Source organism: Chelonia mydas, chromosome 7 (genome assembly GCF_015237465.2).
Source record: "Chelonia mydas isolate rCheMyd1 chromosome 7, rCheMyd1.pri.v2, whole genome shotgun sequence".
NCBI lineage: Eukaryota > Metazoa > Chordata > Testudines > Cheloniidae > Chelonia > Chelonia mydas.
Window position 1 is genome coordinate 119396434 of NC_057853.1, and position 27433 is coordinate 119423866.

Sequence of the window (27433 nt, forward strand, 5' to 3'; positions counted from 1 at the left end):
GACAAGGTCTCAGCCAGTTGCTAAAACTAGTGCTGAATTCCAGCTAGGGAGGTTGACCGTGTCTCTCCCCAGATTGCCCCTGCTGATGCATTTTGATATGGCATTATTTTTCAGTTCCTGTCCTAAAACAGAAGGGCTGCTATTTGCTACAAAACAGCTGGCAAGTTCCACCCCGGAGGTGGTTGCATTTCAGTGCTGGGTGAAGTGAAACCTAAGGATATAGACACACACTCACAGATGTCTTTGTATATCCGTTAGTAAAGTGCTTTGGGTGGGAAGCACCATCAAAATGTCACCCATTCAGTAATTCTATTGGCTTCGCAGGGATCAAATTGGAACCTCAGAATCGTGCAGGGAGTGGTCTTGTATGCTCATGTGGGGGCAGAATTTGGACTCCCAACATTCAGATCCTCAAAATGCTCCAAACCGAAAGGCACTTCAGGCTGAAAACGTCAGCAGCCATCACAAATACACAGAGACATCCCTTGCAGGCTCTTTAAAGCAAGTGTCCACATAAAACACAACAGCAGAGTCGGCGAGTTTTAAAAATCCTCAGATTTTATTTTTTCCCCTCTCCGTTGTTTTTAACAATTTCTCCCAGTCAAAAGCTTACAACTAACATTTCCTTACCCAGCAGGTTTCTTGTGAATCCTGAATTTTTCCTCCCTCACCTTAGAGGGGTTAGTTGAAATTGACAGAGATCCCACCTTGTCCCCACTCTGTGCCCCAGTTGCACTGATGTCAGCAAAGCTCCAAGAGTAGCTTGTGTTGAGTGCTGGGTAGGACCTACACAAACAGTGGTGATCATCGGTTCTTCCAATTACAGGCAATGGTATGGTGGATTTAAGAAAAAGAGAGAGAGGATAAAAGCATCAGGCCATTTCACACTCCATTGTATGGACTGTAAAACAAGACAAATCTGGCATCTAAACACTTGAGGGTGAGGGACACGTTTTCAAAACACGCTGGTCCTTGTGCGTGCAAGTGCTCAATCTGTACGTGCAGTTATCTGTTTACACTGCTCAAATGCTGAGAATCCAGCCCTACATGTTTACAGAAAGGCCATGGCTGTTTAAGACATCAATTGTGGTTGCATATTAATTAGTTATTTAGTCAGAAGAGACTGGTGCCTTCTGAAGGCAGGTGAACAAAGACCAGGGCCAAATTCTGACCTCACTTAATCTGGGGTGTAGCTGGAATAATGGAACCTGTTTAACTGAGAGCAGAATTCAGTTCACAGCTACAGGACAGAAACTGGCATCGACTGTACTGTATATGACCCGCAACACGAATGGCAGAGCCCATCCTGCATCCCTGAACAGAAGAGAGATAGCACCATGTGTATATTACCCCAGCTACCCCCATCCTGCTAAGCAGGGGGAGCAAGGGCAAGGGAGGGAGCCGTCTAAACAGGGGAACAGAGCAGTAATCTGTCACAGAGAAAGGGGCACAGGACTTCAGCCATGTGCTCTGGACCCGGGCACCTGGCTGGGATACCTACAGCAATCAGACCAGTTCTCAGGCACTTTGCAACAGGTGGCATCAGTCCAACAACTAAGAGAACAGGATCCTGGCACGCCGAGGTCGTTCCAGCCTCCCGCGGGTCAGACCCAATGGGAGGAGTTAAGGCAGCAGGAGGTGTTCTTCCCTGGATTAGCCAGTGACAAGGAGGAACCGCTGCTAAGGCCCAGGGGTCTGTTGACCTATGGTGCCCAGTGACGGCTTTGCTGAAGAGGGCACATTTCCGATTCTGTCCACTAGCGGGCCAATACCAGTGCAACAGATGTAGCGCCCCCCGCAGGTGTCAGTCACTCAGAGACAGGCCCCAAATCTGTCTGGGGGAGCAGAAGATACAGGGTTAAACCAAAGAGGAGCCAGAAGTCACCTCCAGATCTGCCTCTCCCCCCCAACCCCCAATAATTTGGCAGCCAGGGTCGGGGAATCCAGGTCTGATTGGTATGTCCCGAGCCCATCTCCAGATTACAGCTCTGCAGCTGCAGGTGGCCCTACGGAGCGCGGTGCAGGGCCGTGGACGGCTCCCGAGGTAGATGCTCGATTTACAATCCTTTGTTAAAATAGACGTAAGGCACGCAGTCCCCATGCGTGGCCTGGATGCAGGCTCGGAGCTCCGGCTCCAGGCTAGACAGCGCCAGAGAGCTGCAGGGAAAGGAGATGGATGGTCAGGCTTTGATTTGCTCTGCACTTCTTCTCCCAGACCCTGTTGGAAGTGTCCTTGGTCTGGGAGCGGCCTTCTCTCTGGCTGGCTGGGGGGGTGGGGTGGGCAGGAGGCAGGCCTTCCTCAGCCAGATCTTAACAGTGGCCATGGAAGCAAGTCACCAGCTAATATGACCTGCCCTCAGGGCAGGCAGCAGAGTGCACAGACCTGGGGAATCCAGCCCCATCCTGCACCCTGATCCCAGCACAGGGGGCAGAGAGCAGAGACCTGGGGAATCCAGCCCCATCCTGTGCCCTGACTTCAGTGCAAGAGGCAGAGATGGGGACTCATCTCCCCCCTTCCCCACTCAGGACAGAGTGCACAGCGTGGGGATTAGCATCTGTGCACAGGTCAAACCCTTTGGAAGGGCAGCACTGGCTGCAAGCCCTCAAGATGACCAAGTTCCCAGGGACAGGCAAGGCCTTTCCAGAAGATGCCTGCGCCCCCCCGGGGTATGCAGAGGATAGGTCAGGAGAGGGGTTCTCAGGGAGGGAGAATGAGCGCGGCTGGTACCATCTCTGTGGGAACAGCGAGCAGGCAACCGGCACCATGAATAGGAGGCTGCAGGACAGAGAAAACCAAGCGTTACCAGTGAAAACTCAAACATCCACTCTCGGAGCAAGAGCCAACGCTCAGCGACACCGACAGCCCCCGCAAGAGTCACCTCTCCTGGAGGGTGCAAAGCTGAGAGCTGGACCACTCGCGGTCATTCGAGCTCCCACGAGGTGGGGCACTAGCCCTGGGGAATCCTTGTTCCGCTCCCGACCTCCTCTCCTCAAAGGCCCCAGCGTGGCTTGTGGCACACCAGCTAAGTGGCCAGGTCACAGTGGCTGGCTAATTTCGGTGCTGGGTGGAGCGATCTAGCTACGCACCCTCATAGAGCACCCTGAGCATTGCTCTGGTGAATGTCACTTTGGTGCCGGGGCCAAGGTTCAGTTCCCAGCCAGGCTGATGAAGTCCACGGCGGCTGATTAACACCAAGGTGTAGGTGAGCACATTGCCGTGGACTCTCATACAAACACCAGCAAACTGGCCACCCACACTCGGCCCAGCAGAGCAGCTTCTCGCTCTGGAGCTTCCTTCCGTGCAGCTCTCTCCAGCAAGGTGGCCGAACGGTGAGTCCGGAGATCAGGGTTAAATTCCCAGCTCACACCCAGACTCCCAGCGTAGGTGACCTTGGGCAAATCTGTCTCATGCCTCAGTCTCCTGCAGCTGTAAAATGGGGATAATGCTTCTCTTCCTCCAGGAGACCCAGGGCTGATTTCACAAGACACTCCCATGCTACAGCGGTGGGGGTTGGAGAAGCCGAGGGATGGACATGCCCAGTAGGATGAAGCCTGGGCCCCCAGCCCCTGGTGCATGGCAGGACCCCCCTTGTTGGGCCCCAATACCAGACTGCTCCCGCTTCTGACTGTCACAACTGCTCCAGGTCTGATTCTTCAGAGTGCTGGCAACCCCTGGATTCCCCTGAAGCTGGGGAAGCTCGGAGGCTCTGAGAGCAAGGGCCTACGGGAATCTGGGGGATGGTCCCTGACAGGGCTCAGGAGAGCCCACAGCAGTTAGCATTGCTTGGATCCAGGGGATTTAGACACAGAAGAGAGGGAATACCATTGGGGAAGGGACAGTCCTTTGCAGTGTAGCAGGGACCCTGGGTTCAACCTTTACCAAGGGGCACCTTCTCCTTGGGTCCTTCCCCCTTCCTCTGATCCACAGCACGGCAGTAGGGCCCAGTGCATTGCAGATCCTTGGTCTGCTCCTGATGCTTCTTTCTCCTCCACTTCTGGAGATCAGTCACCCAAGGATTCAGCAGGGGCCTGTCTACATTAGAGATCATCATGTGCTGTGCTGGAGTGAAGTGGGGCGCGGCCCCCTATATGACTCAGCCGAGTTTCACTGCTGCCATTAAGGATGTGACAAGCACCCTACACCAGAGGAGCGAGCAGCTTCTCCTCCCCAGCTGTTGGGGCTTGTGATACAGAGGGAAGTGGTTAGAGCAGGGAATGGCGTCAGGATGCCTGGGTTCCATTGTCTAGTTCTGCCTCACTTTGTGGCGCTAGGCAAATCGCAAACCCTGCCTCCCCCCGCCCCCCACATTTGTGTCTCTGTTTCGCCAGCTCTGAAATGGGGATGTAATAATTATTACCTGCCTCAAAGGAGCACTGGGAGAATCCATGAATGATTTATTATTATTACTGAGGTTCTTATCTGTGGCAGGGAAGCCCTGGACTCTGAGCTTGACAGAAGGTGGGAAAAGAAAGAGATTTTCAGAGTCCCTGCCTGGAAAGAGCCAGCTGTCTGCTCCTGTTAAGGCCGCACGCTGACTGGGTTCTTTAGACGGCTCTTTTCTGAACCCAAAGCTGCAAGGCTGGAGCTGAGGAAAGGTGGTGATTCGGGAAGGAAGATACTTACAAGCCCCCGGCCAGCATCACTTGTAAAGGTGCGTGGAGGACCTGAATTCTCTGCAAAGAAATCAGCCCAGGAGAATGTGAGCCCGGAACGTCATCCCTAAAGTTATCACAGCCAATATCCAACCCAGCCCGGGGAGAAGGAAGCCTTCCCCCAAAGAGCTCAAGGTGCTTGGTAGTCTGGGAAATCCTTTGTTCATATCCCGTATACTCACATGCTTTCTGGGGCTCCCTTAGGGTCATCTGGAGCTCTAGTGGGCCCCCATAACTCAAAATGATAAGGGAGCTGGAGCACATGATTTATGAGGAGAGGCTGAGGGAACTGGGATTATTTAGTCTGCAGAAGAGAAGGATGAGGGGCCATTTGATAGCTGCTTTCAACTACCTGAAAGGGGGTTCCAAAGAGGACGGATCTAGACTGTTCTCAGTGGTAGCAGATGACAGGACAAGGAGTAATGGTCTCAAGCTGCAGTGAGGGAGGTTTAGGTTGGATGTTAGGAAAAAACTTTTTCACTAGGAGGGTGGTGAAATACTGGAATGGGTTACCCAGGGAGGCGGTGGAATCTCCTTCCTTTGAGGTTTTCAAGGTCAGGCTTGACAAAGCCCTGGCTGGGATGATTTAGTTGGGGATTTGTCCTGGGGGTTGGACTAGATGACCTCCTGAGGTCCCTTCCAACCTGGATATTCTATGATTCTATGACAAGGGCCAGCAAGGGTGGGGGGAAACTGAGGAAAGAGCACAAGCAAGAGGTCCCAACCCCTACAGATGGGTCCGGGGGGAAAAGGGAGAAAAGAGGGGGTAACAGGGCCATGGGGAAGTCTGACCACCAGGAAGGGGGAGCTGGATATGGATGTGGACAGGACGCCACTGCGTGGGGATGATGGAGGAGGAACTCAGAGCCTCCTGAAACACTCACCTTCATGAAGGAGAGCTTCTCCAGCCGCTCCATGAGAATCGGCAAAAGAACTAGCCAGAAAGAGAGAGAGAGAGATTTTATCAGCCCAGCCGCTCCATTCTCTGCCAACAAAGCTCACTGAAGAGCCGGGGGCCAAGCAAGGCGAGATCCAACCACAAGGAAAAAGCCGTCACGGGAGGTGAGCCCTGGAGGTCTCCCTGCCTGGCTCCCAATGGCCAGGGACATGCTTTGTATCAGAGCCACCACACCGGTGCTCCCACTGCCAGTCGCTTACACCCAGGAGGGCCAACATCCCCGCCCTAGCCTGCCTTCTGACTGGGGAACCGAGCAAGCACCCCTGCTCTGAGCCAAGGGCAGGGAAAGGAAGGGGGCATCTCCTACTGCTCTGCAGAGCCTCCCGGTGGCAGGTACCAGAACGGCACTGAGACTAGGGGAAGATTTCCATCCAGCGGCTGAGTCATGGGGCCCCGTCAGGGTGCATGGAGGGGGGAGGAGATAAAGAACAAGGGTGGGGGGGGAAATCCCCAGGGGTTGGAGTGGAAGGGAATGGTCCTTTAGACCAAACAGGCAATATTTGGACTGTCTGTACATTGCCTTCCATCAGAGGGTCTAGGCACACTCTGCAGACACAAAATAAATCACCCCGAGAGGTAGGTGCGCTGGCCATTGTACAGATTGGGAAACTGAGGCAGACAGAGGGTCTGGGTGTCAGAGCCCGGACTAGGCCCCAGACGTCAACAGTTCCCAACCTTCTGTTCTACGCACTGGCATATCCTAGGCATCAGCCTTTCTGCGCCCAAAAGGCTCCCAGCCCTAGTCTTACCCCTCCCCTGCCTCCCGCTAGCCCCTGCACTGGTGGGCTTGCTGGCTGCCTCCTTCGTCTCCCCCACAGATTGCAGGGGAGGTGTCGCTGGTGCTCACCCATGCCAGGCGCTGCCATGACGATCCTGGAGACCACCACCTGGGTAATCCCCTTGGCCGCCGCGACCTGAAAGCAAGAACAACCGTCAGCCAAGCCTCTCCAAGGGCTACATCTGACGGGGCAGTAACGCAGCCAGCTGGGCCGGTCCGTGCTCGCTGCTCCAACGCCTCCGTGGGTCGCTGGGGGAGAGGGGGTGTCCAGGTCTGAAGCACCTGTGTCACCTACTCCCAGTCCCATCCCCCAGCCTGCCCCAGCCCCAGGGAACGTGAGCGAACATGGCTGGATTGGCCTTACGATGGCAGAGTTAGGACCAGAAAGTCGGCAAGGCTGGGAGCTCAGACCTTTCTGCAGTTTGTCTCAAGGGCCCCGCACCCCACCCCCATTCCCGCACCAGCTGCGGCATCAGCTCCCGCGGAGACGTGATCCCGGAAAAAGATTCAACGTGTTTTCAGGCGGCTCGGCGCCACACAAGCAAAGCAGCCAGGCCATCAGAACCCATCGGTAACAGCCACCCTGCCCTGCACCGCGACGTACCCTGGAATGGCCCAGCTCACGGTCCTTCTCGTCCGTCACCATGATCCCATTAATGAGCTCCCTAAACACAGACAGGGAACCATGAATGCCTCAAACCCAGCCTCCTGGCTCACCCCTGTCCATACCCCGCATGAAAAAAGCGTGGGCCTTCCTCACCTCCCCCCAACAGTGCCGAATGGTCCACACCTCCCCTCCCCCTGGCTTAGCACAACAGCCTCCCCTCCCCCCCAACTCTAGGCCATGCAGGCACCTCCAAAATTTGCTCCCCAGAGGTTTTTAGGCTTTGGCCCTTGACCCTGGTGTCATCATGCAGCCCAGTGCACCGTGGCTGTAAAATGCTATCCAGCTGGAAGGGCAGTCATCTGATCTGAGTGGGGATAAGGCAGGGTGGCAATGGAGAATTGGGCCCTTTTCAAACCTTCTGCCACGTGGGTGAGAACCATGCGAACAAAGGCCGATAAGGAAGGCGGAAGGGTTGCAGTGTCTGTTTTTGTTCTGTTTGTAGAGCTCGTACCACTGTGGGGTCCCGGCCCATGCCTGGGGTCCCTGGGTGCTACAATGTTCCCTCCCCTAAATCACCTGTGGCTCCCTCATTTATCATCTGTTTCCCTGGGCTGGAGCAGCACCCCAGGCTGGCATTACCCGCAACAACCTCAGCTAGACAGAGCACGGCACGGACAGCTCCCACCCAGCTTGTCTGGCACAACTGGTGCCCCTTCCCTGCACCCTACTGAAAGGTGCTACCGTAATTCAAACAGGAATTATTTCGGGGAGGGTCCCTGGCCTGCGTTACCCAGGAGGTCACATTTGCGGATCACAGGGCTCCCTCCTGGCCTTGGAATCTATGATCATTCAGAGGAAGTAGAGTTTTACCATGGTGACTAAGACTCCCGGCCCATCAACTCCGGGCTTCTTCCTCAGACAGCGGCCAACGCCTGATGCTTCCGCGTGACACTTCCCCTATACTGCGCCGGCCTGTTTCTACCCATATAGACCACTTTGTGTTGGTCTATATCCACTCCTGGCCCACCACTCTGCTGCCAAATTAATCAGAATAAAGCAGTTGCCACCTCCCCTAGCAAGACTCGCCTGTCAGTGTTTTAATACATGATTCAGAAAATGTGTCCCACTAAATCTCTGGCAGGGAGATCAGGTAACCGGCTCTCCAGCATCCCGGTGCAGGATTTAATCGCTAAACACCAGGGCTGCCCTTCTCCGGCCATGAAACGGCGGAGTGGGGTGGGGTGGGGGGTGGAAATGAACGGCTTGTGCAATGCTGCCACCTATGGGAGGCTGCTGGAAATAGCACCTACCCATCTCACAGGAACACGGTGGGAGGGTGATGACAGCTCTGCTATACCCCGGGCCCACCAGCCTCTCCAAATGCTGGAGGGCAACTGAAAAACCCTCCAGAGGAAAAGCGGGTTTTGCCACTGAGATTTTGTTGGTCCTGCTGAGAGTTTAGAACGTGGGGGCGGCTCTCTTAGGCACATAGGCAGGTGCTGGCTTTTGGGAAGAATATCCAGCGTGTACATCAAGCTTCGTACGGTGTCAAGAGCTGTCCAAATATTAACAACCTAGCTGAGTACCATCACCCCCAGCACGCCAACGGGGAAACTGAGGCTGAGAGAGGGGAAGCCACCTGCCCTCACAGCAAGCCAGTGATAGACAAGAACAGAGCCCAGGAGTCCTGACTCTCAGATCTAGGCTCCAACCACTGGTTAACACGGCCTCTCTCCTCATTACAAAAGTCACCTCTGCCTGTGGTTCAAGATGCCACATCCTTGTCTGGCTGTGGGCAAGGTGCCACAGGCCGGAGCACATCCCTGGAGAACACAGACAGACTTACTGTTGCCTCATCATGGGGATGTTCACGCAGTTGGCGGCAGCTACGGCTGCGAATGGGACCCAGCGTGCCATGAGGGGCGGAGCTCTCTAGGAACGAAAGAGACCGAGGTGAGCACGGCCATCACAACAGTCCTGGAACGGCCTTCAGCATCCCCTAGGTGAGAGGAGTTGCTGGGCCAGCAGGAAGCCAGCAGCCCAACACACAGCGTGAGAACTGGCGCCCTCAGCAGGGAGGAGCGAGTGACTCTCGGGGACTGAGCCCCAAGGCCAGGACAGACTCTCAGAAGCAGATGTGTAGGGGAAGCTTGCTCACTGCCGCATGGGCCAGGCCTTCACTGAAACCCTCCAACCTGCAGGGCCATCAGCTGGCACCTTTCACCCAAATCAGACCCAGCCGCTAAATCAGGCGGAAAAAAGTCCTAAGACCCAGTTCCCTTATTCAACCCACTGCCCTGTGTGACAACAGCCTGGCCAGCTGGTATCTGTGTCCGGCTGCACCTGGGGCTCGTGCTGGAGTACTGCCGAACGCATCAACAGGGCTGGGAAGATCAGCACCAAAGGCCTCGCAAGGAGCATGGGAGCCAGATCCTAATGAGATGGGTTTGGGCACAAGGACCTACCCAGAAACCTGCTGGTATCTTCACAGGGAGGGAGAGATGGTCCCAGCATGGCTGTATGCTAGGGCGTAGTTGCAAGGGTGCTTCGGACAAGGAACTGGGGCATGTGCATCACAACTAGGCATCAGGGTCGTGACCCCCGTGTTATTAAATGGGAGGGAGGAAGGGCCTAGTATGGGAAAGGAGTGGACAGGAAAAGTCCAGGACCCCTGCTGTGTAGGTTGGATGCCAAATCTCTGGACCTTTAAAGGGGCTGTTGAGTCAGCAGCTTGTCCATGGAACGGACGCTCCTGCAGAAAGCCTTTGGGGAGAACACGGAGCAGCTGCAGGTTCGCTTCTGTATTCAGCCTGGGGCTGGCTTACGCTCGATTGCAACAGTCTTCAGCTGCCCGACACGCCGGTGGCGTCCACGTACACAGGGAAGCTACTCCGCTAAAGGGGCGGGGGGGGGCACGGCTGAGCGGGCCCCAGCGGGGACCTGTGTCTTAGTGGCACCATCGGAGAAGCGGATCTGACAAGCAGTGGAGCCACCCTTGAAGGCAAGTCCCCTGGTTTGCAAGCAGAGAGCCTCTCCCACTGCACCCATGCCCTCCTCAGATACCCCCGCTCCACGGTGTCTTCCCCACCGCACGAACACACAGCAGAGCCCCCCCACGGTACCTTGGTGTACAGGTTGAGTCCCACTGCAGTCACCAGGGCTGTGCTGGTGGCAGACACGTAAGCCACTCCGATTTGCCTAGACAGTAATTTACGGGGGGGGGGAGGGGAGAGGAGGGGGAGATAACACATAACTCAGCAAGTCCCAGAGGTTGCCTGAACAAGCGCCTGTCCCCTGAGAGAAGCTGGGGGGCGAGAGGGGAACATCCTGAGGACTCCCCCAGACAGGTTCAGGACTGGCTCCTGGAAGTCCCACATGGAGCTCCCAAAGGGCTGCGGTTCACACCCTTGGAACGTTTCCACTTGGGGGAGAGAACGCAGGAAGTGCGGCCTCGTGGGTAAGGCACAGGACTGTGAGGTGAAGAAACAGGGTTCTGTTCCCAGCTCAGTTAATCTCCCCGTGCCCCAGTTTCCACATCTGTGAAATGGGTTGATATTACGTCTCTCGATGTTGGTAACACGCTTTCTGACCCTCTATGGAAAGTCAGAATATTCTTCTTAAGGAGCTAAATCCTGTGGCTCATTACATGCCCAAACTCTCCTCCTTGGCACATGCAGATTTAGGCAGCTCCTGCAGTTAGTAACCTTCCAAAGACACGCAGCCACCTCTGGGGTAGAGGGCAGCAGCCACCTGGTGCACACAATGCTGCTCTGCGATGCAAAGAGAGGACGTGTTGGCCAAGGACACCAGGGCAGATTGCTGTCCACACAGAGAGGAATGGACCTTGGTGACTGCAATGCCTGGTCCACTCCAGCTCTCCTGCAACTCAGCATATCTACCCAGGTGGGATGAAGGCCTCAGGGCCTAGCGTTCCCCAGCTGGTCACCTCTAACAAACTCCTGCTAACACAGAGCCTGGGGAGGGGGACGCGTCTAGGGGCCCATGGGAGCGACAGCTCTTCAGTGAGGTCAAAAGACTCAGGTCCAGAAATCTAAGCCAGGCAGCCTCCAGCCTCATGTGCCTTTAGATTCTGCCCCGGGGGTGATCCTGGGCATGGCAGCAGGAGCGCTATGCCAAGTCACCAGTGCCACAGCCCCTCAGCTGCCGCCTATTCAGAGACAGCCTAGAGACTCCATGGACCAGTCAGGAGCCCATCTCACCCAGGGCCCGGGGAGGAATGGCAGGATTGCTCCCAACAGGGCATTTCCTCTCCCGGCGACAGGGCGGATACCTGGTTGCGAAGCCCAGCAGGCCCTGGGATGGCGCGGGGTAGATACTCACGTGAGCGAGATGGGGCAGGCCGCGTTCCTGTTGGTGTAGTTCACCAAGGCGTTGAACGACTGGTTCACCCACTGCCAGAAAACCACCGCCGGGACCGACCTGTCAGAGGGAGACACCAGAGCTCAGTCTGTGCGTTCTGCCCTCCCGCCGCCTGCCAAAGCACCGAGTCGGAGGGCTGAGCTCGCCCCTTCCCAGGGCTGGGGAACTGCTACAGGCTGCGGTCGGTGTCCACCTCTCACAGCAGCAATGTAGCCCCATCCCCCCAGCCACCCTGCTGTCAGGGGTTGGCAGGGACGCTCAGGAAGGATAAACACTGGGGGCGATACACACAAGACACCCAGACCCCACTGCAGCTGCAGGCACTGCCAGTCTGGAGTCAGATGGGGACAGTCTTTGGGGGACAGAAGACAACACACACCCAACCCCTCCCCACCTGTCCTGAGAGGGCTTGAGAAAGAAAGAGTGAGAGTGTGTGTGTGCGCGCAAACAAACATCACCCCTATTTTGCCAAGAAGGAAACCGAGGCACAGTTACCTGCCTGCGGTCCCACTGGGAAATGAACCCAGGAGTCCTGGCTACCACTCCACAGAGCCATGTTGCCTCCCACTAGAGCAGCAAGGTGGCCAAGCAGTGGGCCTGGGCTCTCAGCTAGGCAGGGAGGGCTCCTGGGGGATTTGTTCATTCCTGCCGAGCTGTGCTGAGCCTAGGGGCGAGGCTGTGGTGGGCTCCTCCCCCTGGCCACTCACTCCACCAGGCACCACATCAACCTGGCCGAGTTCTGCTCCACAGCCTGGCGTGTCCCTACCCCTTTGAAGGGAAGGACGGTCTGTGGTGACGGCATGTGGGTGGGACTAAGGATCCTGGCAGAGATCCTCAGCTCCGTCAGTGACCCTTGGGCACTCCTCAGGCTTCCCACTCCCTGCATCTCAATTTACCCATCTGTCAAATGGGGGCAGAGGGGATTCGTTCCTTGTCTCACTCGGGTTGCCAGCATGACTTTACTGTCTGAAAAGCACCTAGGGATCTGTGGGCAGAGGGGGAAAGAGATGAGAGGCTCTTTCACAGACCAGTTGAGGACAGGAAGCTCAGCCCTTTAAAGGCCAGGAAGGGGATAAAGATAATGGCTGAGAGTATCCTGAGCCAAACAGTTTATTGCTCAGGCAAAGGGAGACTCCACCTTCATTAATCCGATTGGTCACTACCGAGGGATTCGCAATCCAGGTAGCCAATGGCAATATGAGTTTAGAAAAGAGGAGGAGCTAAATGCCTTTTTGCTCCTCCCCTTGCTAGTGAGGAGGTCTTGTCAGGCTCCTCCCAGAGGAGAGCAAACCAACCCGCCAGCATCTGACTCTACAGTAGAGCTGCAAAAAATCCCAGCTTTGGTCCATCATCTGGAGTCAGGCCAGGATCAGTCCCTAGAGAACATTCTCGTCGAACGGCATAGGAGGGACACAGAGGAAGGCAAACATGGGGGCACCTTTTAATTCCACTGACACACACCAGAGAAGGAGAGGTTTTTCCAAGAGTGAGAAAGGAAACATTGTGCTACAGATTAGGAACTGTCTCTCTTCAACAATGGGACTCGCTGGGAGAGGTGGGATCCGGGATTTCAGAGGATACAAAGGAACCAGGAGAGGCAAGTTTAAAAAAAAAGAGCAGTAAGAGCCCAGGACTGGCTTTGGGTTAATAATTAAAGGGTTTTTAATCAACAGCAGAATCGGTTAATAAGATAAAGAAGAAAAACATGCCAGTGAAGCAAAGGACAGATGAGGTTTCAACTGGGCAAAGGGCTCATTTTTTGCACAAATACTTGGATGTATTAGAGGCCGGGACAGAGAGGAAAGATTTAAATCTAATGAAACAGAAATGTTAGCAGGCCTTTTTTAAAAAAGGTGTCTTTGTGCTGGGTTTTAGCATTTCCCTGCCAGGTTGCAGACACCAACCCAGCCCTGTCCTGCTGGAACCCCACAGCGAAACTGATCAGAAGGCAGGACAGTGAAATTGACCAGTTTACCTTTCCCTCCCTTTTGAAATTAATAACCCCAACAAAAAAAAGATGAATTAGCAGAAATGGTGACAAGTAATTTCACTTGCTGTAACCTCAGAGCAAGGACACGTTTCCTCCACGAGCTCAGGGTTTCTATGGTGACCACGTTTAAGCTCCCGGGGCTGGGTAGAAGGGCCGGAATTTCAAAACATGGCGGAGGAGGAAGCTGTGGGGGTTTGGCACAAGCCTGGACTGCGTAGCTATCGGTGCAGGTATTCAGGCATAGGCCTAAGTTAATGCAGTGAAGTAACGATCTTGCAGGCCTCAGTCCTGTAAGAAAATAGTTTAGCTAAACAAGGCATACAGCCCCAAAGACTTAGCATAAGCAGTTAACTAGGAATAGACCTAGATCATAAGATATGACACCACGGAGGGCTGTCTGACCCCAAGAATGCCATGGTAACTAATTGGCATCTATACTAATAAGCTTGAAGTAAATGAAAGGGTAACCTATGGGAGAAGGGCACCCCCACATTAGTAGGGCAAGGAAATACAAAGAAAGCCCTCCTGAACATGCGTTAAGCACAGCGGCGTCAGCATAACACATTATAAAAGTTGTGTCCCGGCCCGTACACCTTGGGGAGATGTAACGCGTGGGAGATGCCAGGATGACGACCACTGGTGACACTGAGGGTGAGGACGAACGAACACTCTAAGTCCTTCTGCAAAGGACGGTGGGAGTATACAGATGCTCAGACGCCCTTTCTGTATTATCTCCATCTACCGTGCTGGGACGGAGTGTTTGCAACTTCACTGTGTTAATAAAACTAGTAGAAATACAGAAGGTATTTCCTAAGAGTGAGTGTTGCAACCGCGCACATTGGGGTTCCCAACTGAATGGTAATTTTAATACTACTGGGCCTGATCTCGGGAGTGTTGATAGGGAATTCTTAAGTAATCAATATAATTAATACACAATCTCTAGATCAGGTGACAACTATACGGAGAGGAGAGGGAGGACTGAGAGGCTAGCCCCAAGGTCGAGGGCAGGCACATAGTGCAAGGAATACAACCTGTAAATAACATTCTAGCAGCCTATGAAGAGTAGGCCCATCTGCTTCCCTGCATGAAGATCACCAGTGTTTCAGGTCAGGGGTCATATCAAACATGGGACTGGACTGGACACCCTGGGAAAATTACCTTTCCCACATGGTTTAAAGGTCCCAGTCATGTTAATAGTCGAGGAGGATGCTGCACTGAGTGGTCAGAAAGGCTCAGAGATAGAAGATCAGGTTTCTTTTCATGTTTGTCACATCACAGGCCCAGCCCTTGCATCTCCCTTCTATCTAGGTGTTTATGCCATGCCCATTACCATGGCATCCACGCTGGTGGGATTGATATTAGAATCCACGGTGCTGCTGAGTCTGTCCCCCTGCCCTTCGCCACCAGGAGGGAGCTAATCCATCCGGTCTGACGTGGCTTCCTGCAACTCACTGCAGTCAATTCCCTGCTCAGCCTAACAGGGACAGCTTTAAAGGGGACTGGGAAAGGGTCTCTTGCTGCTCCCCTGCAGCCCCTGACCTGTAAAACTGCAGCATGAAGCCAGTGATGGCCATTCCCCCGGGCACCTGAAATGACATCCTCCCAATCAGGTTCATCTTCTCGCCAGAGTCTGGGTGGAACGCAGAGTCGTAGAGCTTCTTGGCGTAGAACAGCTGTTCCTGGCTGGTTCCCGGGGGTACCAGCCCAGCCCTGCAGGTAGTAGAAAGAGCAATGTCCTGGGAGTTTGTCAGCTCACCATCCCCACCTAGTATCAGACTCCTGCCAATCTCCAGCCTTCACATACTGCCATGCCTGCAGAGTGCCTACAGAATTAGCTTAGGTGAGCACGGCTCATCTAGGGGCAAGGATGCTTTTGGTATATGCGCTGAAAGGGGAGCATCCATATTCTCCATAACCTCCTCAGTATCCCCGCACTACGCAAGACCCCTGCTCTCCAGCCCCACCACCTCTAGGATGTCCAGATACCATCACCACCTTACCTACCCGGAAGGGCTGCATGAGAACTCCTTATGGGGCCTGTTCGTGCAGATCCTTAAGAAACCAAAGACTCTGCTGAGCAATGTGAGATGCCTCCCTGATCCCAACCCCTGGGGCTGAGCACATGCAATCTACTGGCTGGCATGGGGTGGCTACTGCTCTCTGCTGGACCAAATGTACTGTCTGCTCAAGCACATGCTACTATGTCACCCCCTTGTGGTGAAGATACCACTGCTGAACAGAGAGGGAAGCTTTCCTCACCACAGGGGTTTACCCCCCACATATAACAAAGGCAGGCTGCAAACAGCCTTCTACCTTCATTCAGATCCAATGGCCGCCTGGCCATTTACCTGCAGCTTTCCACCAGCGCCTTAGCCCTGTCCAGCTCATGTTCCGACACCAGCACCGTCCGCGGGTCTGTGATGTTGAAGAAATGCTTTAGGCGCCCCACAAAAGTGTTCTGGTCCCAGCGTGGGGCGTCAATGCTAAAATTGGTCAGCCTGATCATCGTTTTAGCGGGGATCTGGAGGGGAAAGAGAAAGGGGAGAACTTTTAAGAGGAAACCTTCCCCTAACCTCCCCAAGGTTCCTGTACCAGAGTATTGCCATGTAATCGGCCTTCACAGCCAGCACTTCTCCATGAAATGGCCTGGTGAGCAAATGCGGGAGAAGATCCTTCTTCCCAGGGCCAGGAAGAAAACCCAGTGAGTGTTAGGGCAGGCCTCAGGAGTTGCTCAATCCACTAGCCCAAACTGCCTTTCTAAGCAAAGATAGTGGTGCAGGGCCTGGCCACCACCTGGTTCTGGCTCAAGCATCACTGAAGCCGCTGGCCATTCAGAAGCCAGCTTCATTCTTGGAGAGGTGCATGAGCTCACACGCTCATTGCCGGACATCCCTTATTTAGCCTTGGGCATGCTCAGCGCACACGATACCACTGGGGGAGAACGGGATGCCAAGAAACATTTCTACCTCTACTTAGGGCATCAGCTCCTCAAGGCAGGGATGGTCTCTGTCCTGTGTATCTGCAAGGCACCTACTAGCACAGTGGGCTGGAGGTTTCTGGGTCCCACCACAATACAGATAATTATGTAGTCTAGTTTTCCACACCATAACATCAGCTCAGGTATCGCAGCTGATCTCAGCGGCCTGAAGAGGTCATAGGGGACAGTGACGCATGACACGGGCAGAAGATGGTGGCTTACATCCTCAGGTCACCAGTCTTAGTCAGTCCCAGACTGGCGGCAACCTGAAGCTTTTATCCAGCCAATAGCTGTTCAGTGGCCTATGTGAAATGAACGAGCCTAGGTGCACCTCACTCAAACCACCCTCAAAATGGCAGCTTAAGTTAGTTGCCAATTTAACTACTTTGTCATCAGATTTAGGGACTTTTTTGTTTCCCTAGCTAGAAAATAAGTATCAAAGTGACCAGTGACAAATTTAGCGACTTTTACTGCCAATTACGGTGACTTTCAGAGAAAGAAGTCACCAATATGAATGGTCACAAAATCATTCACAAGCAGCTTGATAGCATTAATACAATTCATTCCGTGCTCTTCTTACTACATTCTGGTGGACACCACATCAACGTCATTACGTCTCAACTGAGCATGTCCTTGGAAGGAATCGCATTCCAGGGCTGCTTGGGCTGAGATCACTGTAATCTGCAGGCAAGGAAAAGAAGTTCGTGGAAGCTAATTAAATACTTTGCTAAAGCCAGGGGCACTTTGGAGAGAGCAGCACATTAGCCAGGGCTTGTTTTTACCTAAATGTTCTTTCTCACCGCTCCATAGTAGGTAGCATGGCCTGTGATGCAGGGGAAGACGGCTAATAAAGCAGGCTGTGTGCGGGAGGCAGGTCAGCCAGCCAGGAGAGCCGCAGGGATGGAAGGTGGGGTGGGAGGAGACAGGGCCATGTGCCCCAATGTGCCTCCAGGGAGGAAGCCCTTACTTCAGGTTCAAAGGTGGAAATAACTTGATTTCAGTTCCCCTTTACTTCTTCCCCTGGCTTGGCCTGGGGTTAGCTGCCTAGTTGTTTTCAGAAATCGAACCCTGGAAGCAGGGGGAAAGGGTCCGGCTAGTGGATTTTTGTTTTTAACCTACTTTCTTGGCTCCCTGCAGGGCCGAGCTCACGTCAGGCAAATGCCCTCTTACCCCTGGCTCTGGGCTCCCCCTTTCACTAACCTGTCGGCTCAAATCCAGGCTGGCAAGAAAGGGAGGCTGGGCTGAAATTCACCGACCTGGGCTGCAGCGTACAGAGCACCCTTCCCAATGAGCAGAGGCCCACTGGCTCAAGTACAAACCTTAAGCCCTTTGCTGAATAGGCTCGGAGAGGGGGAGAACATTTAATGAGAGCCAGGGGAGGTTCTGTCCTTGCAGCCAGGCCCCCTTAAATGGGTGGAAATTGGACTCTCAATTAGGCAAACAGCAAAGTTCATACAGCGGGGGGTTGTAAACCTTCCTCTTCCCCTCTGGATCAAATTGCTGCAATTAAAAGCACAACAAACAAACAAAAACCCCATAGTCGTGATAACGTGGCATTGCTTTATAAATGAAACACACCAGATTAAGAAGGGAAAATATTCATTAGCCCCAATGCAGAGCATCCTTCCTATCTATCCGACACGTTTGGCAGTGCTTAATTTGTGCTGGAGCTTGCTGGGACTGAGAGTAGCTGAGCCCTGGCCCCTCTTTCATCACAAATTAAGCACTGGGCATATCTAAACCTGCAAAATATCCTCATCCCACTGCAGCCCAGGGCGGCTGGGATTGGTTAATTTCAGCCAAGCCCCACTTTCTTGCCAGCATGGATTTGAGCCAACAGGTTAGTGAAAGGGGGAGCCCAGAGCCAGGGGTAAGAGGGCATTCGCCTGACCTGAGCTTGGCCCTGCAGGGAGCCAAGAAAGTAGATTTAAAAATAAAAATCCACTAGCCGGACCCTTCCCCCTGCTTCCAGGGTTCAATTTCTGAAAACAGCTAGGCAGCAAACCCCAGGCCAAGCCAGGGGAAGAAGTAAAGGGGAGCCAAAAATCAAGTTAGCTCCACCTTTGATCCTATAGTAAAGGCTTCCTCCCTGGAGGCCTGGTGCCCCCGCTCCATTGGGGCACATGGCCCTCTCTCCTCCCACCCCACCTTCCATCTGTGCGGCTCTCCCGGCTGGCTAACCTGCCTCCCCCTGCTCTGCCAGCTCCATTAGCCATCTTCCCCTGTATCACAGGGTGTGTTAGCTACTATGGAACAGCAAGAAAGAACACATGTGGCTAAAAACAAGCCCTGGCTAATGTGCTACTCTCTCCAAAGTGCCCCTGGCTTTAGCAAAGTATTTAATTAGCCTCCACAAACTTCTTTTCCTCCCCTGCAGATTACAGTGATCTCAGCCCAAGAAGCCCTGGAATGCGATTCCTTCCAAGGACATGCTCAATGGAGACGTAATATTGACTTGGTGTCCACCAGAATGTAGTAAGAAGAGCATGGAATGGATTTTAACAACACTGTAGAGCTGCTTGTGAATGATTGTGACTATACTCGCCTGGGCGCACGCACACACACATGTGCCTGTGTATATATTTCTCTGTTGAATACTCTGGAAATTTTGTTTAGTGCCATTTTTGACTCCTTTTGAGTGCTTCAACAGCTACATCTAGTGACTTTTCAAGATCTGTCTGGTGACTTCCTGCTATGTGGAGTTAGCAACATTGCCAGGCTCAGTGTCTGGGCTCCTCAATCCCGGCCCTCTCTGCTCTGACCTTCCAACTCTGGCGGGGGGGTTGGGGGGGGTGGTGGTGTTACAACTGACACCTGCTCCCTAGGAACTGTACTAGGATCCCATAGCTCATTGTATGGAGGCTAAAAGAAAAGGAGTACTTGTGGCACCTTAGAGACTAACCAGTTTATTTGAGCATGAGCTTTCGTGAGCTACAGCTCACTTCATCGGATGCATAGCATATCGTGGAAACTGCAGAAGACATTATATACACACAGAGACCATGAAACAAAACTTCCTCCCACCCCACTCTCCTGCTGGTAACAGCTTATCTAAAGTGATCATCAAGTAGAGCCATTTCCAGCACAAATCCCAGCCCATCCCTCTTTGAAACCTCTCTTTATAATGCGCATGATAATCAAGGTGGGTCATTTCCAGCACTAATCCAGGTTTTCTCACCCCCCCCCCCACACACACCCCCCTCCAAAAACCACACACACAAACTCACTCTCCTGCTGGCAATAACTTATCTTACAATGTGCACAGTAATAATCCAATCCCACCATCAACCTCAGCCTGGTCCAGTCCACACAAGAGATCCACTTCCTGGACACTACAGTGCTAATAAACGATGGTCACATCAACACCACCCTATACCGGAAACCTACTGACCGCTATTCCTACCTACATGCCTCCAGCTTTCACCCTGACCACACCACACGATCCATCGTCTACAGCCAAGCTCTGCGATACAACCGCATTTGCTCCAACCCCTCAGACAGAGACAAACACCTACAAGATCTCTATCAAGCATTCTTACAACTACAATACCCACCTGCGGAAGTGAAGAAACAGATTGATAGAGCCAGAAGAGTTCCCAGAAGTCACCTACTACAGGACAGGCCTAACAAAGAAAATAACAGAACGCCACTAGCCGTCACCTTCAGCCCCCAACTAAAACCCCTCCAATGCATTATTAAGGATCTACAACCTATCCTAAAGGATGACCCAACACTCTCACAAATCTTGGGAGAAAGGCCAGTCCTTGCCTACAGACAGCCCCCCAACCTGAAGCGAATACTCACCAACAACCACATACCACACAACAGAACCACTAACTCAGGAACCTATCCTTGCAACAAAGCCCGTTGCCAACTGTGCCCACATATCTATTCAGGGGACACCATCACAGGGCCTAACAACATCAGCCACACTATCAGAGGCTCGTTCACCTGCACATCCACCAATGTGATATATGCCATCATGTGCCAGCAATGCCCCTCTGCCATGTACATTGGTCAAACTGGACAGTCTCTACGTAAAAGAATAAATGGACACAAATCAGATGTCAAGAATTATAACATTCATAAACCAGTCGGAGAACACTTCAATCTCTCTGGTCACGCAATCACAGACATGAGGGTCGCTATCTTAAAGCAAAAAAACTTCAAAACCAGACTCCAGTGAGAAACTGCTGAATTGGAATTCATTTGCAAATTGGATACTATTAATTTGGGCTTGAATAGAGACTGGGAGTGGCTAAGTCATTATGCAAGGTAGCCTATCTCCCCTTGTTTTTTTCCTACAAACCCCCCCCAAGACGTTCTGGTTAAACTTGGATTATTGCTGTGCACATTGTAAGATAAGTTATTGCCAGCAGGAGAGTGAGTTTGTGTGTGTGGTTTTTGGAGGGGGGTGTGTGTGTGCGTGGGGGGGGGGGTGAGAAAACCTGGATTAGTGCTGGAAATGACCCACCTTGATTATCATGCGCATTATAAAGAGAGGTTTCAAAGAGGGATGGGCTGGGATTTGTGCTGGAAATGGCTCTACTTGATGATCACTTTAGATAAGCTGTTACCAGCAGGAGAGTGGGGTGGGAGGAAGTTTTGTTTCATGGTCTCTGTGTGTATATAATGTCTTCTGCAGTTTCCACGATATGCTATGCATCCGATGAAGTGAGCTGTAGCTCACGAAAGCTCATGCTCAAATAAACTGGTTAGTCTCTAAGGTGCCACAAGTCCTCCTTTTCTTTTTGCAAATACAGACTAACACGGCTGTTACTCTGAAACCTGTATGGAGGCTACCACGCAGCCATCATGACCTTTGCCTTCCCATCTGGACTCGAACTGAACCAGCAACCTACAATGAGAAGAGCTCCTTGCCCCATAACCGTTCCCCTGAGCCAGCCTGGCCCAATGTCAGCCAAGCTCTGATGTTGCAGGATAGCGGAGGTTTCAGATGCTTTGCCCACTGGCACTTTATTTGGGATTTTTTTTTTAAACCCCACTGATAAACTCCTGGAGAAGTCCAAAGCTGCTGGAATTCTGGATTGGAACCCTCTGGAAGTTCACCTGAAAAATACATTCTGCCTTAAAGAGAGATTTCTGTCCTGCTGCCAGGAACAGAGCCACCTAGCTACCCAGCAGGAGAGTGAATTCATAGCGCAGCCTTTACCAACACACTATTTCCTTACATCACGCCATCAGGTGCACCACGCTCCCCAACCCCACTTAGCACTACTGCAATATTAAGGTTGATAATGCTTAGCATTCATTTAAATAGGTCTGTCCACATTCTACATCCTTCATGGACACTATCTAATTAATCAAAGACTTTCAAGCTTTCAGACTTCAGGAGAAGTTAATGCTGCTCTTAGGACGTTATCTTTGGCACATTGCACATCCTGCTTGTTCACTAGGGGATTTAACAAGCAAGCAATCTACTAAGTTTTATATTTAACAAGGAACACCGGAAGCTAAGACACTGAATTTCAGCAACACTGAGGAAGAAGCCGTAACCTGGCATTCCTAGTCATCTTTTTTTCATAGATTCCAAGGACAGAAGGGACCACTGTGACCATCTAGTCTGACCCCCTGTATAGCACAGGCCTTCTGAGCACTTGATACTGTAAGTTTAGTGTTGGGTCAAGACCACTTTTTTGCAATTAATTTCCCTGTGTTTTTAAAGCCAAAGGAGACAGCTGAAGGTATTTTGCTTGGGCAATTTGCAGTCTGTGCTAACAGAGCTCGTAACTTCTTTGATCCCGGGCCTATGCCAGAGACTTTTAGCCCAGCGGTGCACTCCGTTTATAAACAGTGAGGTGGCAAAGTTTGCAGATGATACTACACTGCTCAAGATAGTTAAGACCAAAGCAGACTGTGAAGAACTTCAAACAGATCTCACAAAACTAAGTGATTGGGCAACAAAATGGCAAATGAAATTTAACGTGGATAAATGTAAAGTAATGCACATTGTATGTATAGTTGGGGTTATTTTTTCCCCCAATATGATGGGGGCTAATTTAGCTACAGCTAATCAGGAGAAAGATCTTGGAGTCATTGTGGATAGTTCTCTGAAGACATCCATGCAGCGTGCAGCGACAATTCAAAAAGCAAACTGGATGTTAGGAATCATTTAAAAAAGGGAATAAGACAGAGAATATCTTATTGCCTTTATATAAATCCATGGTACGCCCACATCTTGAATACTGCGTACAGATGTGGTCCCCTCATCCCCAAAAAGATATAGTGGCATTAGAAAAGGTTCAGAAAAGGGCAACTAAAATGATTAGGGGTTTGGAACAGGTCCCATATGAGGAGAGATTAAAGAGGCTAGGACTTTTCAGCTTGGAAAAGAAGAAACTAAGGGGGGGATATGATAGAGGACTATAAAATCATGAGTGGTGTGCAGAAAGTGAATAAGGAAAAGTTATTTACTTGTTCCCATAACATAAGAACTAGGGGCCACCAAATGAAATTAATGGGTAGCAGGTTTAAAACAAATAAAAGGAAGTTCTTCTCCACTCAGCGCACAGTCAACCTGTGGAACTCCTTGCCTGAGGAGGTTGTGAAGGCAAGGACTATAACAGGGTTTAAAAGAGAACTGAATAAATTCATGGAGGCTAAGTCCATTAATGGCTATTAGCCAGGATGGGTAAGGAATGGTGTCCCTGGCCTCTGTTTGTCAGAGGGTGGAGATGGATGGCAGAAGAGAGATCACTAGATCACTACTTGTTAGGTTCACTCCCTCTGGAGCACCTGGCATTGGCCACTGTCGGCAGACAGGATATTGGGCTGGATGGACCTTTGGTCTGACCCAGTATGGCCATTCTTAAGTTCTTATGTAAATACTGCAAACTTCCTCCATTCTTGGTGGACTTTATAACTTCCCTGGATATGGAATTATTTGGCCTGTAGTGTGTACAAGATCCTTCAGGTTGGTTAATGGACTCAGTAGGTTTGTCGTTATCAAACCCCACAAGAAGACAGACATTCTAAAGAAAAATCTGCAAGATGGGCAACTTCTGAGCTTGTTGGCTGATAAATGCCAAGTATTCTCATTGTTGTATTCTAGAGAGCCAGCAATCGTTGCAGTACTGGCCTAGGAGCTAGGAAAGCCAGAGTTCTAATCATAGTGACATAGGCCTGGAAGGGACCTCCTGGATCTGGACCTGTTCAAAAAAAGAGGAATTGAAATTGGAACGTGGGTGAGCAGAATTGGATTGGTTTTTCAGATGAGGCCTGCCCAGTGCAATGGTATTAATACTTTCCCATCGCTACGGGCATACCTCCTAGCATTGCATTTGCCTTTTTCACAGCCACATCACAATGGTAGCTCGTAGTCCTCCTGTGATCAATGAATACACCCAGGTCTCTCTCTGTCACTTTCAACTGCAGAGCCCTCAGTTGATAGCAGAAGTTATTAGACCCTCAGTGCATGACCTTGCATTTTGTACTAGAAATGGGATAACATTTAATATTACTCCAGTCTTCTAGATCATCCAGTTCTTCTGCTATATTGACGGTGCTTCCCAATTTTGAGTTTTCAGTAGATTTCACTAGCTCACTCCTACTTTTCATGCCCGGGTCATGAACGAAAATATTAAAGATTAGACGAAAGAACGAACCTTGAGGAACTCCACTAGAAACCTCCCTCCAGCCCGACAGTCCTTCAGCACCGCCCATTGCCATCTCCCCTTTAGTGAGTTCTTTACACATTTTACAATTTTGTACTAATCCTCATCTTGTCCAGTTTAACTAATAATTTCCTGTGGCGTTGTATCAAATGCTTTATTGACATCCAAATAGATTAGATCTACCGAATTTCCCATCTAAAATAATCATTTCCCTTACTTAAAGAAATATCAGGTTCATCCAGCACTATTTTTGGTAACCCTGTGTTGCATTTCATCGCATTTTCCCTTGACCTCTATGTTGTTAATTTTTTGTTCCTTCAAAATTTGTTCCAAAGCCTTGCATACTGCTGAGCTCAGACTAATGGGTCTATAGTTTCCCAGATCAGTTCCCCCACCCGCCCACTTTGTTAAATATAGACACTATGTTTGCTATTCTCCATTCATATTCTACCACACCTAATTTGATAGATGTATTAAAAATCCTTGCTACTGGACTTCCAGTTTCAAGTGTCCATTCTTTCAGTGTTCTGGAATGACGATTATCTGGGTCCCCAACCAGAACACGTTAAACTCTTTGAGCTTTGCTTCCTACCTCAGATGTGGTTATTTCCATTTCCAGATGCTCATTCACACTAATCATCCTGCCTTTGTCACCCCATGTTCTCCATCCCCGGCCCTGCTAAAAACTGAGGCAAAGTTTTGGACCATACCTAGTGTACACTTAATTTCTACCCCATCATCGCTGCATGGCAACCCCACTTCTTTTCTTGCTCTTTTTATTTATATAGCCAAAGCATCTTTTACTATTTGTTTTAATGTCATTTGCAAGGTCTAACTACTTTTGGTGAGTTTCACTTTCTCCCTACGCTTTCAACACCAACATGGAGCTTTTGTTTGCTGATCAATCTCTTTCTCTTGTTCTCGTAGGCTCTGTTTACTCCTAATATCCTTTCTGAGCTGGTTCTTCAACCACCTAGAACTGGAGAGCTTCTCCACAAGTTTTTCTCCCCCATGCTGGGATGCAAAAACGATGTGGAATTTGTACCTTAAGACTTAAAAAAAATTCCAAGCCCGTCCTGCACATTGAAATCCCTGAGCTTTTCAGGTCAGTTAACTTCACTTAATTCCCCCAAGATCTGCCCTTTTGAAATAAAAAACCTTAGTTACCAACTAAAAATCTGCAAGTGATCACATCCAGGAATAACTGTCAGAAGCATTTGCTCTCCAGTCTATACTCAGGAAGTTAAAGTCTCCTACAATGACAATTTCAGGTAGTATTTCTCTCTCTAACATTATGACTCCAACACAAACGTATGGGCCCTCTTAAACTTTCTGTACCTCACTGTTTCCCGTCATCTTAACGAGGATCATTAAACTTACCAGCCTTGCCAGGTTGAATTGATGTTTGTGCAATGCTCTGAAGATGAGAAAAGCCATATGAAATAGCCAAGTATTGATATTCGGGGAAGGGGGTGACCCTGATGGCCCAATTCAGAAGAGGAGCAATATGAGGATCCTTTGGATTGGAAGGATTCTGCTGCCCCTGTAGAATCACCACTTACAAGACAAATTAAGCCCGCGGTACCACTTTCTCTACTGGCAAAGATGAAGTGATAGGAATGGGAGAACTTAAACACAACGCACCCCAAGCTCGTAGGTTTAAGAACGGATTAACCTTGAGCCCAATCCAAGCTGCTAGCTCTTATCTTGAGGATGCCACCTAGGCATATACTATTTATTTTAGAATTAAGTTATTGCTTGGCTTTAAAGTAGCCAGGTAACTGACTGCGACTGGCTGAGAGTTTCATGGCATGTTAAAGGGATCCCTACACATTAGCACTTGAACCTTGAAATGATTGACAAGGCTCACGAAAGGAATAGGGCAGTGATCTGCTCTCAGATTTTACAAAGCAAAATAGAAGACTTGACACCCACACAGCTTTTCCCACCTGCAGATCTCCCTGCAGTCGACAATGAGAAGCAAGTTTTGCTCTCCCCATTTTACAGACAAAGGTCACACAGCCAGACAGTGGCAGCGTTGGGGATCATCCATGGAGCCGTGTTATGTTTTAAATGAATGTTTCTCCAGATCCATTTCCGACACAGACTATGTCTAGTCTAAGCCCTCCTTTGAGCTATGCAATGGAACCCACACCTATGGGTGTTTGGCATCTAACAATCTACTACTTCCTAGTAACAGATGTTCCTAACTCCACGCCTGGGAGAGCTGTCACACTGCAGGGCCTCAGGGAATCACAGGAATGAGAGAGAGAAATGGATTCTCGGTTCCTCTTCTCCATCCTCGCTGGAGCAGTATCGGTCCCCACAGAGCACTGTGCAGTCCAGTTTCGGACATCCCAGGAAGCACGTGTCCCGTGGCTGACTAATTCCAAAATCCTGTGGCTAGATCCATTGTCACTGATAGTTCCAGTGTAGCAGCGGGAATCCTAACTTACCATTTATCAGACGATCTCAAAACATGGCAACCTGGCTAACTTCAGTGGTCACTGGGGGTGGGGACGCCCCATGCCAAACCCATATCCGACCAATGCACTTGACAGCACTCATTTTACCACGTGCCAACATGGGTGCATTTTTAAATGGACTGGCATCACCCACTGGGGCCACGGGGCCTGCAGCATAAATTACTTCAGCAGCTGCCCAGTGCTGTTGTCCTGGATACATTGCTGACTGGTCTAGAGGTCTCAATGGAAGGAAGGGGTGTAGCATCAAAACGGGAGGAGACAGCTGCCATGCTCTACTGGCTGGGGATGACATTGGGGAGCAGGAAACAGACAAAGTCCTTTTGAGCCACCAGCCACATTCTCTTCGCTCCACTCCTGCAGTGGCTTCCATTCAGCCAGCCAGCTACAGAGCACCTCACCTACAGGTTGTCTCCCACCTCGTCTTCACAGCTCCTGGAGAGCCACCCATGTACAGCCACCTCTGAGTGGCAGGAACCGGCCAAAGCAACGGCAGGAGAGAGATGCAATCAAGGGAGAGGGATGAAAGGTTGGGCAGTGTGCAAATCCAGAATCAGTGTAGTCCAGTGACTAGAGCAGGGAGGCAGGAGCTGAGCAACTGGCCCTGCCAATATCATGTAGCTTCCTTGGGCATTGTTGGGAGGGTGGGGAGGGGAGGAGAGGGGGAAGAGGAGGGGAAGTCACTTGAAACACAGGTGCAGCTTCTGAGTCTGGTTCTGGTGGTGAAAATATCGGGGGAGGGAAGGAAAAATAAGAGACTGGAAAATGAAATAATCACTTTGCTTGTCAGTTTGTCCCAAGTTAAAGCCCACGAAGGATCCTAATTATTAATCAGGACTTCATAGAGAGTCCAAGGACCCCGTACTGTGCAGGGGAATGTGACTTGCCCTTGCAATGCTAGAAAACAGTCCACCACGCTGAGTCAAGCTTACAGGTCTCGGTGCTGAGCTTGACCTCTGAACAAATATTAAAT

At 51.1% G+C, this 27433-nt stretch overlaps 1 protein-coding gene across 3 annotated transcripts; it reads right to left on the minus strand.

Annotated features, from left to right (window-relative positions):
* Nucleotides 1–537: 537 nt before the first annotated feature.
* SFXN2 (sideroflexin 2) lies at nucleotides 538–27014 on the minus strand. 3 transcript variants are annotated; one of them, XM_043551386.1, is made up of 12 exons: nucleotides 26597–26677; nucleotides 15715–15887; nucleotides 14906–15076; nucleotides 11338–11436; nucleotides 10119–10194; nucleotides 8843–8928; nucleotides 6994–7054; nucleotides 6459–6525; nucleotides 5538–5587; nucleotides 4625–4674; nucleotides 2729–2776; nucleotides 538–2157 (listed from the first exon to the last, which is right to left on the minus strand). In XM_043551386.1, the coding sequence occupies exons 1-12, from the start codon at nucleotides 26660–26662 to the stop codon at nucleotides 2058–2060; spliced, it is 1047 nt and encodes a 348-aa protein (XP_043407321.1). In that variant the 5' UTR covers nucleotides 26663–26677; the 3' UTR covers nucleotides 538–2057. The 3 variants fall into 3 exon arrangements, 2 of the variants coding, with proteins under 2 accessions (XP_043407321.1, XP_043407322.1); XR_006292222.1 differs by having other exon boundaries at nucleotides 2057–2157; nucleotides 2729–4033; nucleotides 26597–27014; XM_043551387.1 differs by lacking the exon at nucleotides 538–2157 and having other exon boundaries at nucleotides 2730–4674; nucleotides 26597–27012.
* Nucleotides 27015–27433: the final 419 nt, after the last annotated feature.